The 16,454-nt window shown below is 46.4% G+C and overlaps 1 protein-coding gene across 1 annotated transcript in view; it reads right to left on the bottom strand.

Annotated features, from left to right (window-relative positions):
* MROH7 (maestro heat like repeat family member 7) overlaps nucleotides 1-16,454 on the bottom strand; it is a 50,238-nt gene that overhangs the window by 23,548 nt on the left and 10,236 nt on the right. Inside the window, exons 4-12 of the mRNA XM_067726275.1 lie at nucleotides 9,584-9,657; nucleotides 8,193-8,276; nucleotides 7,192-7,271; nucleotides 6,745-6,874; nucleotides 4,430-4,525; nucleotides 3,817-3,921; nucleotides 3,470-3,605; nucleotides 801-913; nucleotides 217-393 (exon numbers count right to left, since the gene is read on the bottom strand). Of these exons, the coding sequence (XP_067582376.1) occupies nucleotides 217-393; nucleotides 801-913; nucleotides 3,470-3,605; nucleotides 3,817-3,921; nucleotides 4,430-4,525; nucleotides 6,745-6,874; nucleotides 7,192-7,271; nucleotides 8,193-8,276; nucleotides 9,584-9,657 (995 nt within the window). The remainder of the gene's footprint in view (nucleotides 1-216; nucleotides 394-800; nucleotides 914-3,469; nucleotides 3,606-3,816; nucleotides 3,922-4,429; nucleotides 4,526-6,744; nucleotides 6,875-7,191; nucleotides 7,272-8,192; nucleotides 8,277-9,583; nucleotides 9,658-16,454) is intronic.

Here is a 16,454-nt window from a genome sequence, read left to right as displayed (position 1 = left end):
AGCAGCCGCCCCTTCCCTGGGAGACAGCTTGTCTTTGCTGCCCTCCCGCACCCCACACTTGATAGTTGAGCTGTCTTGGGGGCCAATAAGGGAGTTCTTTCTCACCTGCAAGTTGGGAGCATCTGGAACTCAGCCACCACCAGCCCTGCCCTGCCTGAGGGATGAGTGGGCCCTGTGGGGTTTCCCAGCCCAGCCCCTGCCCCCCGGGGGCCTTACCACCTCCAGTGCCCTGTGTCGGTACCGCTCCAGCACCGAGCTGAGTGTGACCTCCGAGGCCAGCTGCATCATTTCCCCCGAGTCCTTGCCCCAAGCCTCTGAGCCACCTTTCAGCCCTTCCAGGGCTGCTAGCAGCAGGTCCTTTACCTGTTGGGGCCCCAGGAAGTCTCCAAATTCCTGAAACAAAGGCATAGAGACCTTGACACACATGGGCAGACCCAGAGCAAGCCGTACATGGATGCCCTAACACCACCAGCCATATGCAGAGGTCAGCAGGGGGGCATATACTCAGTGAATCCGTGAGTGTCAAACACTTTGAGGAGGAGCTCCAAAAGAAGGGGCGACATGGCCCCTGCCCCCAGAGCTGGTGACACGGCCCACGCACTGTGGCGCAGACCAGAGGGTTTGGGAGCCCACAGGATGGGCCTGTGTGGTCAAGGAAAGCATGTAAAGGAATGTAAAGGGAATTGAGCCTGGAAGGATGGAAGGGGAGGAGGAAGCACTGGGGCAGGCTGGTACTGCCCCTCCTCCCTTGTCCCCATCGCCCCAGGAAGGCCCAGGGCTGTTGGGGAGCAGGTGGTCACCGCGATAACACGCAGAATGTTCTGGCACGGGCTGACAGGGTTGTAGGGGCCCAGGAAATGCTTGTTGCTCTCATACAGCTCCTTCTTATCGGTCTCTTCCTTATCTCTGGCTCCTGTAAGCAAAGAACCTTTTCAGTGAGGCCTGACCACCTATTTTGTCTTTTAACTTTTTGTTAAACATAGATGTAGGATGTGCCTAAATCATAGGCGACCAGCGGGGTCAGTTTTCACAGTGAGCATGTCCTTGTAGTGGGCACCCAGGTCAAGAAACAGAACACGGTCAGCACCCCAGAAGACCCTCCGGTGCCCCCATTTCAGTCCACTATCCTCCTCCCCTACTCAGGGTAACCACTATTCTGACTTCTAAACCTGCAGATTCGGTCTCCTTGCTGTTGGACTTTATATAAATGGACTCATACTGTATGTTATCCTTCGTGTCTGGCTTTCACTCAACCTTATGTGGATGAGATTCATCCACCCTGCTGCAAGTTGCATGGGTTCACTCACTCCCAGCGCTGTATAATTTTCCATGGTATGAATATACTACAATTTATTGATCTGTCCTACTTCTGATGGACATTTGGGTTGTTTCCAGCTATTATGCATAGTGCTTACCTGAATGTTCTAACACGTCTAGTCCATGCCTTTTGGTGACTATAGGTACACATTTGTAGGCACATAGCTGGGATTGGAATTGTGTCCTAAGGTGGGTAGGGGTTCAGCTTCAGGGGATATTGCCAAACAGTTTTCCACAGTGGGGACCAATTATGCCCCCACCAGCAGTGTGTGAGAGTTCCATGGCTTCACATCTCACCAGTGAATTTGTCAGTTCCGTTTTTGCCACTCTGGTGTGTGTGTGGCAACACCTCTATTAAATTGCAATTCCCTTACCCCTGGTGTTCCCAATCCCCCTTTTCTGTTTTCTTCTTTTTTCTGTAATACTAATCATCACTTGACTTACAATAGGTGTTACTTGTTTTTTTGTTCATTGTCTCCTGACAGCAAGAAGATAAGCTCAACAGGAGGATTATTGAATTAATCTTTTTTCTTCTGTGTCCCGAGTGCCTAGAATAGTACCTGCATGTGTGGGCTCCTTATTTTCTGCTGAAGGAAACACATTTCAGGAACATTTCCTGAGCCTAACTGTGGCCCGGAGTGGGTCCTACCTGGATCCCCCAGGGTGTGCGAGACACAGGCATAAGAGAGGGCCATTGAGGCAGAATAACATATGGACTAAGTAGGCAGGTTGTTTGTGAAAGGAAGGAGATTGAGACCTGGAATCAGGCAGACCCAGATTCAAATCCTAGCTTTGCTGCTTCCTACAGTCAGGGGCCCTGGATAAACCATTTCACTCCTTGAGAATCTAACAGGGTGGGTTTGTCTTAGGGTCACCAGATAAAATACAAAATACCCAGTAAATGTGAATTTCAGATAAACAATTTTTAGTGAAAGTATGTCTGAAATATACCAAAAGGTATTTACCTTTTATCTGAAATTCAGATTTAACTGGGTGTCCTATATTTTTATTTGCTAAATCTGGCAATACTAATTTGGTGTATACTATTCCTGTCCCTAAGACTGATCATTAACGTGGCTTATATCACCTTCATCTATCACTCAGGGGGTCTGAGTGGTTCCTGGGCAGCAGGGGAAATCTCCGAGGGGCTAAATCTTTGCCCCAAATGCTAAAGAACAAGAAGAGCAGGGACACCAGCCATATCCCCAAAGGTTGAAACTAATAAGACGATCCTTGTAGGGATGGGGAAAAAGGAAACTCTATTTGGCAAGTACCTATAATGTGTGGAATGAGCTGGTCTTTTTACATCTATGATCTCATTTAATCTTCCAAAAAGCTTGTGAGTTCTATCCTATTGTGTCCTTCTTTACAAATGAGGAAATCTAGGCCTTGACAAGAAAAATACTTGCCTAAGGTCACACAGCTAGGAAGGGCCAGAGCTAGGTCTTGTACCCAGGTCACTCTGCCTCCAGAGCCAGGGAAGTTTGAACAATGTGCCAAGGTTCCTTGGTCTGGAGCAGAGTTGGGACTCTGGAGAAAGGAAGGAGGCAAGTAACAGTTGATACTGCACACCTCTAGGTGCAGTCCCAGCTGGGTTCCTGTGGCAGCCCATACCATATCACGAGCTCCCTGCAGCTGAATCCAGAGATGTACTCCCACGTACAGGTTTTAGCCACTCCAGATTCCAAGATAGGACCTGCTCTTTGTTCATTCATCCAATAAATATTCACTGAGCACCCACCATGTTCCAGGCCCAGGGCTAGATCTTGGGAATACAGTGGTGAACAAGACACAGACTCAAATGAACTTATAGTCTAGTGGGGGAAGACAGACCAAAACCCAGGACACTGGGGCTGTTATGCCTGGGCGTACATGGTGGCATGGGAATGTGAAAACGAGAGTCACAAATTAAACTTGGAAGAATGAGGAGAAGCTTACATAGAAGCATTGCTTAAGTCAGAACGGGTTTGTTTGTCACCTCTGTCTCCTAGTTCTGTGGGGACTAAGGCTTCACACTGATTTCCAGACCCCATTGGACTCTGTGTTGGTCCCTTCCATATCCCCCCAGTGCCTTGTTGCCATGGCTCCATTCAATTCCTAGGCTGAGTACCTGCTCAAAAGCCTTGTATTAGAGGCACTCCAAAGGGCTTACGTTTTTGAAGCTCCAAGATGGTGTAGAGGATGGTGATGCCGTCCAGAGCCTCCCGGCCAATCTCCTCATCAGGATCCCCGACGCGAATGATGAGCCTCCCCAGCAGAAGCCCCAGTGCCGGGAACCCCGAGGACATCTGTTTGTGTCATAATCTTAGGGATTGAGACTTACAGGTTTAATAAGGCTAGACCATAAATGGTGAACTGAGCTAGATGGTCTGGCCCTGAGAGCTGAGCCCTCTGAGGATGGGGGGACCACCTGGGAATCTCTGGGTGGATGCACAGGCTCCCTCAGAGCTGGGAAGAGTCTCCCTAGGAGTGCCCCTCCTCCCTCCCAGGGCCACTCACAAAGAAAGGCAGGGTCAGAAGCATGTGGTTCAACACGGAGACATTGCTTTTCACAGCCCGTGCTCTCTCATGGGCCTTCCCAGAGTTCATCCAGGGCCCCAGAGGCTGTGGGGAAAAGGGCAAGGCTCAGAGCTACAAGCTGGATGCCAGCGTCTACTGCCTGGACGGGCAGGCCAGCCTTCACCCATCATCAGGAAGCTTCTAGGGAGACAGCATAAAGACAACCCTCTGTAGCCCTCCTCCTTCTCTTAGAGCATGGGGAGACATGGGGTCCAGAAGCTGAGGACAGGACTGGGAGACCAGAGGGAGGACAAACGTCAGTGAGGAGAGAGATGAAAGGTGGAGAGTCTTGAGGATAGGAGAGAGAGACAGGAACAAGAATTTGGAAAGCAAGGATATGGGGACAGCTGTAGCAGGAGTATGGGGGATAGGGAGAGAGTGAAGGGGCAGGAGTTTGGGACGTAGCCTGTGAGAGGGGCAGGGAAGCAGAGACCTGGCACAAGATGACGTCCTGAAGTCAAATCACTCTTTCTGGGTCCAGCCCCCCACCCCCAGATCTCCCGAGTCAATTCTCCATTCTCCTCCGCCTTTGCTCTCCTCCCGGCCTCTGTACCTCCAAGATGCTCTTCAGCCCAGCAGGAGTGGGGTCCTCAACAAAGAGGGCATTGAGAAGTGTCTGCAGGGCGTCCCAGGTCTGACGGTAAAGTGTCTGTGGACAGGAGGAGGACCAAGCCACTAGGGAACCTCTGGAGCAGACCCCAGCCCCAGGCGACCCCTGGTGTGGGTCAGGGGAAGAAGGGGCACTCGGACTCAGGAGAGCTGCTTTCTTGTCCCGCCTCTGAGACTAACCTTGGTGTGTGACATTGGACAGATTACTTTCCCTCCACGGGTTACAGTTTCCTTATCGACAAATTGGTAATTATTATCTCTGCCCTTCTTAGCTTACAAGGGGAGGCATCAGAGGCCCTGCATTTACTGAAAATCTACCGCGGGCCAGGTGCGTGCCTCGTGATTTGCACAACCGTATCACCTTATCCTCAAAGTGTTTTTCTCATTCTACCAATAAGGAGACACTTGTCCAAGGTCACAGAACAAGGAAGTTTCGGTTTGTGAGGAGCATGAGAAGATGGGTGGGGAAAAGCTCTGGAACCGTGAGAGCTAGATCAACGGACGACCAGCGTGACTTATATTACTGTCTCTGGGGAAGTGTTCTGCTTCTTTTTTATATTACTACTCCTAGATCCAAATAGATTTTCTAAGTTGCCCCTTCTAGGAGCCATCTCTCTTCTGCCCGGTTGTCTCTTCCTTCCTCAGCCACACCACAGTCCTGAAATTATCTTAGGAGGGTGCAAGCATTACACACACACAAGGCTGAGCGGTGTTCTGAGACCCGCCCTCCCCTGCCTCCCCTCTTCCCACCACTCTCCACATCTACCTTCCAGGTTGTCTCTGTCCAGGCTTCCTGAGTCTGTGCACAACAGGCTTACACCACAACCACCAAGCAGGCCTCGTTCACCGACCACCTCCTCCTTCCCTCCCATCTGTGGCCCATCACTGTGCAGCACTGCTCTTTTCGCACCCGGCATGGGGTCCACCCCCTCTCCTTTGGGTCTTCTCTCAAGTGCACCACCTCCGGGACTCAGAACCTTCACACTGGGGCTGGTCTGGCCCCCAGGTCTCTCTCACCTCACCCTCTGGGCTCCAGCCACACTGCCTCCTTATCGTCCTTGGTCACCATGTTCTCTCTGTCCTCAGGCTGCTCCCTCTGCCTGGCACACTCTTCCTTCTGCCATCCCCTTCAACTAGTTAGCTCTTCTGTAACCTCTCACCTCCAGCACCATGAGCCCTGACCCCCAACACACTCAGGCTCCGCCAGTTCCAGGCTCTTCATGGTCTTCATAGCATCAAGTACTTCTCGCTTGCAACACGTACCACTGTTGTAATTTTGCATTTATTTGTATGATACTTTGATAATCTGCCCTCAGCCCTACTGCATCCTTCCCTTGTACTTCTGGATTAGGCATCAGTTAATATTTGCTGAATGAAAGGATGCATACGTGTGCCTCACCCAGAGCTGAAATCCCTCTCCCTAACCTCCCCCACTGACCCCATCCTACATGAAGGGTCGCCTCTGATCACTCCTCCTGGGACTATCCTGCAGGGGTTTGAAGATGCTCATGGGAGCCCCTTGAGGTTCCACTTCCAGGCCTCAGCCCCAACTCGCCCAGTCCTCAGGCCTTTTCCTCTCACTTCTGGCCATCTCCTGAGGCCATGCCAACATCTGCCCACATCCTTCTCACGGGGCAGAGCCCAAAGTGGACAGTGCTTCAAATGAGGGATTCTTTATTCTGCAGATTCATACATTCACCAAATGTTTATCGAGTGCCTACTCAGGCCAGGAGAGGGGAGGTGAACTGCCCAAGCTACTTGAGGAGCAGTGTGAACATCAAATCTACCTCCCAGGGGACTTCCCTGGTGGCGCAATGGTTAAGAATCCGCCTGCCAATGCAGGGGACACAGGTTCGAGCACTGGTCCGGGAAGATCCCACATGCCGCGGGGCAACTCAGTCGGTGCACCACAACTACTGAGCCTGAGCTCTAGAGCCCGCGAGCCACAACTACTGAGCCCACGTGCCACAACTACAGAAGCCCGCACACCTAGAGCCCGTGCTCCGCAACAAAAGAAGCCACCGCAATGAGAAGCCCGCGCACTGCAACGAAGAGTAGCCCCCGCTCGCTGCCTCTAGAGAAAGCCTGTGTGCAGCAACGAAGACCCAGCGCAACCAAAAATAAATAAGTAAAATAAATTTAAAAAAAAAAATCTACCTCCCAGAACACCTTCCTTTCCCTGCTGGGAGTCCAGGAACGTGCCTCGCTCTGAGGATGCCAGGCAGCCCCGAGGCCCCACTGGGGAGGGCCCTGCCTCACCTGTATGGCCTCAGCCCTGTCCTTGTCTCTCTCCTGCACGGCCTGCACGGAGGGCAGGGAGAACACACTCTTCATGCACGCGTTCACCAGCTCCGACCGTTGCTGCACGCCCAGGACAAGCTGGGAATGACTGAGGAAGAGACAGAAAGCAAGGGCATGGAGCGAGGCGGGGTGTGGGGTGGGGAGGCTGGGGCTGGAGGCAGGAAGCGAAGGATGCAGGGCTGGCATGAGAGCTGAGATTCAGATCTACAAAAGCGCGAGATGAGGAGGGTAGGAGGAGGGAAGTGGGGTGCAAGGCAGACAGCCCCAGCAGGCGCTGGGCAAAGGGAAAAGAAAAGGCCCAGGACTGGGCTGGGGTCCCGCACAGCAGAGTGGCCCCAGAAGATACAGGCGGAGTCCGTGGGTAGAGGGAATGGGGAGGGGGTTCGGGGAAGGGGCTGTGGTCACCTCAGCTGGGTCAGGGTCTCCATGACTTGCTGGCGGACGGAGCTCAAGAGAGAATCCAGCGGCTCCTCCTGGATCTGCTTCTGGACAGGGGACCATGGAGGGGTCAGTGAGGGCACAGGCCACCGCAGACCACCAGGGCCGAGGCCACTCCTCCTCGCGGAGCAGGCCGTGGCAGCCCCTCGGTGTGGGCAGCCTCCACAGCCTGCCTGGCCTCCAGTGGGGGGAGCCAGCTGACTGCTCAAGCCCTGTCCAGAGCCCTCAGGTCAAGGCCACCAAAAGCATGACAAGCCCTAGCCTGCTGCGTGCCCCCCATGTAGGGCTCCGGAAGAACTGTTTCAGCAGCCCCACGGTGGGGAAGTATACCTAAACCGTGGACCGACCCAATGCAGAAAACACCACGCATGGCCCTCGAAAGTGGTCCGGTTGAATTCCTTTAAAATGTCCTTCTAATTCCTCACTTTTGATCTAGCACCAACGACCTATAGGTGCTCAATTAACATTAATTAAATGGAAGTATCAAAGGCAAGGATTTTTTCTCTCTTTGTAGCTAAATATAATTCTGGAAACTTCAGTGGTTATCCCAGCACAAACATTCTGGTGGTTAACTGAGAAGTGACTGTATTTAGCAAAGAGAAAAGGAACGTTCCTTCACAGGTTCCCCATCAGAAGGAATTTTGGGGGAAATGATGTATAAAATACTAACGACGGCTCCCAGGTGCCTAAGGCTTTACAGTGAACTAACCTTTGGGTTCTGTCCTCCCAACAAGCCAAGGACACAGGTTTTATCACAGTCATTTGTGAGGTATTAAGAGCGAGCCTCCAAGAGGGGAAGTGACTTGGCTGAGCTCCCCCAGGGTAGGTGGGGGGCAGTTAGAGCTGGAGCCGAGACTCAAGCCCCAGTGTCTGTGCCTCGACTGTCCTCTGCCCATCACACCCCACTCCAGCCTCATCAGTGGGTGGACTCGGGACGTCCGCCCCCTCCCCACCCGGATGTCACAGACCGCAAGTTGCTCACGCACCGTCATCTTCTCTTCTTCCACGTCCAGCACATCCTGGCTCTTCTGGAGGCTGAGGGCATTCTCGACCTCGGGGGCAGCAGAGGGCAAAGCCGCAGGGTGAGAGCCACATTGAACCCAGCCCTCAGGGGCTGTCCCTTCACCCCCCTTAGCCACCTGCCACCTGCAGGCAAGCCGGCCTGCTCCTCCCCAGCTGCCAGCCCCCAGCGTCAGCTCAAGACAAGTGAGAAACCACAGGGGAACTTGAGGGGGCTGAAGACTTGAGAAGATTGTGGTGGCAGCGGGGAGGTTGGGGATAATCCCTGTAGGCTAGCATTTGGGGGAGGACCAGATATCAGGGACTGCAAAGCATTCTCTCCTCTCCAAGCAAGGGAGAAGAGGCAGGAGCCAATGGGACAGAAAGGGTCCCAGCACCTCAAGCTGAAATGCCATCGTAATTGAAAAGAGCCTTCTAATATCTACCCTTCTTAAGGGCACACACTAGTCGGATTAAGGCATTCTGCAACCTGAGAGAGGGAAAACATTAACCAACGTCTAATTAACCTATTAGTTCTCATTATCATTATTAAGGCAGAAGAAGAAAGAAACATGAAACAGATAAAATATATAGTAAAGAAAGCAAAACAAGAAAATCTAATGGACAGTGTGGTGGGTCAAAGATGTCACAACCTCTTTCCCACCCCTCCCTTCAAGAGAACAGGTTGCACGGCCTGGCCTGGGTAGACCCCCTGCCTCCAGACTCTGTCCACCAACCAGGCTCACCCACACCCTGTGTGTCACACTCACGTCCACCAGCCTGTCCAGTCTTCCCCCACTGGCCCTCACCAAGGCCAGTAGATGCTGGCTTTCTCTGGCCTCCTGAGGCCTGCTGCATGGCTAAGACCTGGGTTGGGCTTGTGTCCTGAAAAAGGTCATATCTAGCTTTTCTCCCCACCCCACCCAACTTTTTTTAATTTGGCCATGCCACACAGCTTGCAGGATCTTACTCCTCCGACCAGGGATCGAACCCTAGTCCTAACCACTGGACCACCAGGGAATTCCCTTTTCTTCCACTTTTAGAAACCCTCTCACAATTCATTCCATGGTTTAAAAAACTGTTATCGAGCACCTAGGATATGCCAGGCACTGCTCTAGATGCTAGGAATGCAGCTGGGAATAAGACAAACAAAAATCCCTGATTTATGGAGGATGCATCCCAGTGCAAGAGGATAACAAGAAACAAGATAAACTTATAAAGCCTGTTGTGCTTCAGATGATGATGAGTACCAAGGAGGAGAGAAGAGCCAGGCAGAGAAACAAGGAATGCTGGGGGTGGGGTGGGCGCGGGGGGAGAGGGCATCCCAGAAAAGTCAGGTGGGTGTTAGCAGGAAGCATACCAGAGCTACTTTGTTGCCATCCTCTCTCTGCCCTGGCACCTTCACCAGACATGAGGCTACTTCATCGAAGGCTCCTGCGGGTCATAGTTCCATTGAGGAGAGGAGAGGAGAGGGTAAAGATATGGTATAGCAGAGTCCCTTCCCACCTCCCCTACTAGGCCCCTCCAATCCTTACTCCGCCAGCAGCCAGACTGAGCTCCCATCCCTAAAAGCCTTCAGGGGCCCCATTTCACCCAGCATAAAGCAAGCATCCTCGTTAGTGCCTTCAAGGCCCTGCCAGGTCAGTCTCCCCTGCCCACCTCCTCAGCCTCACCTCCCCCTGCTCTCCCCTCGCTCACCATGCGCCCACCACACTGGCCTCCTTCCAGGCCCAGCAAGCTTCCCCCTCAGGGCCTTTGCACAGGTCGTTTCTTCTACCTGGGCCGCTCCGCTGCCACACCCCCTTGCCCAGGTAGAGCCCCATCCTTCAGGTCTTTGCTTGCCTGCCACTCCTCAAAGAGGCCTCCCCTGACCTTCAGGCTAATGAAAGGCCCACTGTGATCCTCTTGTGCACCATCCTAGTCTCTTCTTTCAGTTGTTATCACAATCTATAGTTAAACTCTTATTTGTTATAGTAGATACATGTTATTTTGTCAGCCCCAAAGTTCCTCATCTTTCTTCTGGTGAAAAAGCCTCTGTGTTCCATGTAGGCTACTCATGCCATAGAGCTAGGTGAAGCTGCAAGTCACACCCATCATCCCTCTTCAGATAAGTGTGGGCTTTACACCTGAAACTAATATAATATTGTCAATAAACAAACAAATGAATAAAGGTGGACCTGGAACCCATGCTTGGCCAGTAAGAGAGTCCTGTGCCCCCAGACACAGTGATTGGTCCAGCTATGGGCTCTATTGGCTGAGCAGGGCCAATAGAGCCCTTGACTTAAGCGGGGCTGAGGGGAAGCCCAAGGAGAGAGACCCTGGAACTTCAGGGGTAACTTGGCCACCAAAGGCTACCAGAGGATGGAGTCAATAGTGAGAAGCAGAGACACCTCAATAGTAGTGAATAGAGCTAGCACCAAACCTTGGCTTCTAAGTACTAAAGGAACAAGTCTCCTTGGAGAAATGGCTGATTCTAGGACTTGGGCAGAGAAAGTACAGGATGAGCCTGAGACATCTTGTACCAGAAAACAAGGAAGAGAGCCCAAGGAAGTATGGAAACACATCAAAGAGATACAAAGCTTGCTCAAAAGGGATTCCTTGGTTAAACTCGGGAAAGTTTGAGTATCACAATAAATGATGGTAGCAACAGATTATGGTCCATCGAGTAAACTAGGAAAACGTAAGTCCATACTAATATAAATAAGTAACTAAATTGAAAGTTTGATGAGGAATGGTATATTTACATAGTTTCAAAGTACCTCCTTCATATTTTTACATAATATTTATACATAATATTTACTAAAAAGGGGTAAATAATGACTTTACAGTGGAAAACCTTGGCAGCAACCATTGTACTCAAGTGATCAAAGTGAACATCGCCAGTAATGGAGCAAATCAGAATCATACACCACCAGATAGGATGCAATGAGGAAAACCAAGCATCACGTCTGTGCTATTCCTGCCAAAGATGGATGACATGAATCTGATCGTGAGGACACATCACATAAACCCAAAATGAGGCACATCTTATAAAATAGCTGGCCTGTAATCTTCCAGTGTATCAGGCACACGACAGCCAAGGAAAGTCTGAGGGCTGGGGGAAACAAAACAGATGAGACAAAAAAGAGCAATGAATGATTCTGACCTGTATCTTTTTTTAATAAAGAACATTACTGGGACAATTGGTGACATTTGAATGGGGCGTGATGATTAGATGGTAGCAGTGTATCAGTATTAATTTCCTGATTCTGATGGTTAACTTTTATCTTTTATTGTAAGAAACACATATTAAAATTCAAGATGGGTAGGATATCATTTGGCAACTTATTATCAAATTATTCAGAAAAAAATTTTATACTGTACTTTCAACTTTTCTGCAAGTTTTTATTGTTTTAATTTTTTTTAAAGAATGAGGGATAAATAGAGGCATTTTCAGACAAAAATGGAAAGAGTCGGCCATCAGCTGAATTCACTAAAGCAAATTCTAAAGGGAATTAATCCCAGATGGAAGGTCTGAGATGCAACAAGCAAATAAGAAAAAGAGGTTAATATTTTGGTAAATATAAGAACATTAACTACATAAAATAATAATAATGTTTATAGGGTTAAGAAAAAGACAGAATTAATTTACATTACCAGGAGAGCATATAAATTGGTGGTGAGGGGGAGATTAAGTGGGGTTAACATGTTTCTAAGTCTTAAACTGTCTGGGAGGAAGATAAATGCATTGATTAGTTGGACTTTGTGATAAATTAAATACGTACATTGTAACTTCTAGAGAATCACTAAAAGACTTAAAACAGTAACTTCCCCACAAGTAACAGAGAAAAGAGGGAGGAAGAAACAACCCCAAAATCAAAAAAGGAGTAAAAAAGAAATATAGAGCAAGCAGAACAAAGAATACAAACATGAGATGATAGATATCAAGCTACCCATAATTGTAAATCAACTACACTTCAATTTAAAATTAAAAAAATTTTTTTTAACTATCCATAATTACATTAAATATAAATGGACTATGGGTTGGAAAACACAGTTTATAAAGAAGACAATGCTACATAAATTGATTTATAAATTCAATGAAATTCCAATGAAAATCTAACAGATTTTTATTATATTTTATGGAAATAGACAAGCTGTTTCTAGAATCTGTATGGAAAAGTAAATCACCTAGAATAGACAATCTTGAGAAAGGACAAAGTTGGAGGACTTACAGTAATAAATACCAAGACTTACTCTAAAACACAGTAACTACGGCAATGGTTAAGGATAGTCAAACAAAGGAACAGAAGGAGTCCAGAAATAAACCAACGCATATACAGTCACTTGACTTACCTCAAAGGTGACACTGCAATTCAGTGGAGAAAGTAGGTCTTTTCAATAAATGGTCTGGAGCAATTAGATATCCACATGGGGGGAAAATGAGCCTTAAGTCCCTCTCTCACACTGTTTTCCAAAATTAATACATGATGCATTATAAATTTAATGTGAACAAAAAAACAATAAGACTTCTGGGGGAAAATATGAGACTATTTTCACAACCTTTGGGTACCCATACCTGGATTATATCAATATAAAGAACTTCCACAAATCTATAAGAAAAAGACAACCCAAATTTTTTAAATAAGCAAAAGACTTGAACAGGCACTTCATAAAAAAGGATATACAGAGACTTCCCTGGTGGTCCAGGGGTTAAGAATCTGCCTTCCAATGCAGCAGACGCAGGTTCGATCCCTGGTCAGGGAACAAAGATCCCACATGCTGCAGGGCAACTAAGCCTGAACACCATAACTACTGAGGCTGCAGGCCATAGCTAGAGAGCCTGTGCACCACAACTAGAGAGCCCGTATGCCACAACTAGAGAGCCTGCGCACTCAGGAGCCCACGTGCTACAGCTAGAGAGAAGCCTGCACGCTGCAACAAACGGCCTGTGCGCAGCAACTAAGACCCAACACAGCCAAAAATAAATAAATATATTCTAAAAAAGGATATACAAATTGACAATAATCATATTAAAAGATGCTTAACATCAGTAGTCATCAAAAAATGCAAATTAAAATCACACCAAAATATCATTAGACACCAAACAGAATGGCTAAAATTTTGAAAACTAACAATACCAAATGTTTGTGAGGATATGGAGTAGTTGGAACTCTCACAGGTGAGATGCTAAATTAATTCAACCACTTTTGAAAAATTGGCAATATCTACTAAAGCTAAACATATGCTTATGCTATGACCCAGAAACTCCTCTTCTAGATAAATAAATGTATCTGTGTACCAAAAGACATGTACGAAAATGTTCAAAGCAACTTTATTTATAATATCCAAAATGTAGAAAAAATCCTAATGTCCATCAGCAAAGAATGGATAAACAAATTGTGGTATGTTCATAAGATGGAATACTGCAAAACAATAAAAAGAATCGACTATGATACATGCAACGATGTGGATGAATCTAAATGACATCATGGTGGGCTAAAGAAGCCAGAGTCAAAACAGTATATACTGTAGTATCCTATTGATAAGAAGTTCAAAAACAGGCAAAACTAGTCTATGGTGATACAAATCAGAATTGTTCCCTCTATGGCTGTTGTTAGCTGAGGGCAACTTGTGAGGGGGGATGTTACTACTAGCATCTACTGGGCAGAGACCAGGGATGCATCTTACAATGCATAGAACAGCTCCCCACGCACCCACACTCACACAACAAAGATCTATCTAACACAAAATGTCAATAGTGCCAAGACTGAGAAACCCTGCCCCAGAAGAAGGGGTATTGATTGGAAAGGATCACAAGGGAAGGTTCTGGGATGCCGGAAAAGATCTGTCTTGATCTGGGTGGTAGTTACCAGTGTGTATAGGTATGTAAATATTCATCAAGCTGTACACTTAAGGTTAGTAGTGCACTTTACGTATTTTACTGATATATGTTATATACCTTGAAAAAGTTTTTAAAAGACAAATACAGTTTGAAAATACATTGTTTTTAAAAATCCAAATGGACAAAATGCTCCTATTAAAAAACAAAAATTGACCCTAAATAGCCAAAGCAATCTTGAAAAAGAACAAAGTTGGTAGACTCATATTTTCTGATTCCAAACTTACTACAAATCTATAGGAATCAAAACAGTGTGGTACTGGCATAGGACAGACATAAAGACCAATGGAATAAAATAGACATAAACCCTCATATATATGGTCAATTGATTTTTGACAAAGGTCTCAAGACCATTCAGTGGAAAAAAGATGCTCTTTTCAACACATGATGCTAGAAAAACTGGATATCCACATGCAAAAGAATGAAGTTGGACCCCTACCTCATACTACATACAAAAATTAACTTAAAGACTAAACTTAAAAGCGAAAACTATGAAACTCTTAGAAGAGAACATAGGGGGAAATCTTCATGACATTGGATATGGCAACAATTTCTTGAACATAACACCAAAATAACAGATAATAGACAAGTAGACAAATTGGTTCTCATCAAAATTAAACACTTTTATGCATCAAAGGACAATGTCAAAAGAATGAAAAGACAACTCACAGAATGGGTGCCAATATTTACAAATTGTACATCTGATAAGGAATTAATATCCAGAATGTGTAAAGAGCTAAAACTCAACAACAAAAAACAACCAAATTTGAAAATGGGTAAAGGATTGAATAATTATTTCTCCATAAAAGATATACAAATGGCAAATAAGCATGTTAAAATGCTCAAAATCATCAGTCATTAGGGAAATGCAAATTAAAATCACAATAAAATACTACTTCACACTCTTTAGGATGGCTATTATAAAAATGTTTTCTAAAAAATGGAAAATAACAAGTGTTGGCAAGGAGAGATTAGTAGTGCAGAAATTGGAACCCTTGTACTTTAGAACCCTTGTACATTTCTGGAGGGAATGCAAAATTGTACAGCTGATATGGGAAATAATTTGGCTGTTCCTCAAAAAGCTAAACATAGAATTACCATATGATCCAGCAAATCCACTCCTAGGTATATACCTAAAGGAATTGAAAGCAAGCGTTCAAACAGATACTTGTGTGCTGACGTGTATAGCGGCATTATTCATAAGAGCCAAAAAGTGGAAACAACCCAAATATTTGTCCATGGACAAATAAAATGTGGTACATACATTGGAATATTATCCAACCATAAAAAGGAATGAAGTACTGATGCATGTTACAACATGGATGAATATTATGCTAAGTGAAATAAACCAGGTACAAAAGGACAAATGTATGATTCCAATTCATGAGTTACCTAGAGTAGGCAAATTCATAGAGACAGAAAGTACATTAGAGCTTACGAGGGACTGGGGAGAGAGGAATGGGGAGTTATTGCCTATGGTGAGACCTTCTATTTGGGATGATGAAAAAGTTTTGGAAATAGATAGTGGTAATGGTTACACAATATTGTGAGTGCGACTAATGCCACTGAAGGTTTAAGGGCTGCCCTGGTGGCATGGTGGTTAAGAATCTGCCTGCCAATGCAGGGGACAGAGGTTCAAGCCCTGGTCCGGGAAGATCCCACATGCCACGGAGCAAAAAAGCCCATGCGTCACAACTACTGAGCCTGCGCTCTAGAGCCCGCATGCCACAACTACTGAAGCCCACGCTCCTAGAGCCCGTGCTCCACAACAAGAGAAGCCACCGCAATGAGAAGTCCACACACCGCAACGAAGAGTAGCCCCCTCTCGCCATAACTAGAGAAAAGCCCACGCACGGCAACAAACACCCAGCACAGTCAAAAATAAAATAAACAAATTTATTTTTAAAAATGTTTAAAATGGCATATGTATGTTATATATATTTTACTACAATTTTTTAAAGATTAATAATATACCAAAAGCCATTGAATTGTTCACTTTAAATGGGTAAATTGTATAATATGTGAATTGTATCACAATAATAACTGGACTCCACATGCAAAAGAATGAAGTTGGACCCCAATTCCACACCATATCCAAAAGTTAACTCAAAATGGATCAAAGACCTAAATTTCAGAACTAAAATTATAAAACTCTGAGAAGAAAACATAGGCATAAATTTTCATGATCTTGGATTAGGTAATAATTTCTTACATATGACACCAAAAGCACAAACAATGAAAGAAAAAATAAACTGGACATGATTGAAATTTAAAACTTTTGTGTTTCAAAGGACACCATGAAAAAAGTAAAAAGACAACCCATAGTTTAAAAAATATTGGCAAATTATAT

The sequence above is a fragment of the Pseudorca crassidens genome, chromosome 2, assembly GCF_039906515.1.
Source record: "Pseudorca crassidens isolate mPseCra1 chromosome 2, mPseCra1.hap1, whole genome shotgun sequence".
Taxonomy (NCBI): Eukaryota; Metazoa; Chordata; class Mammalia; order Artiodactyla; family Delphinidae; genus Pseudorca; species Pseudorca crassidens.
The sequence above is the reverse complement of the archived record's forward strand: the minus strand, read 5'-3'. Positions and strand labels throughout refer to the sequence as shown.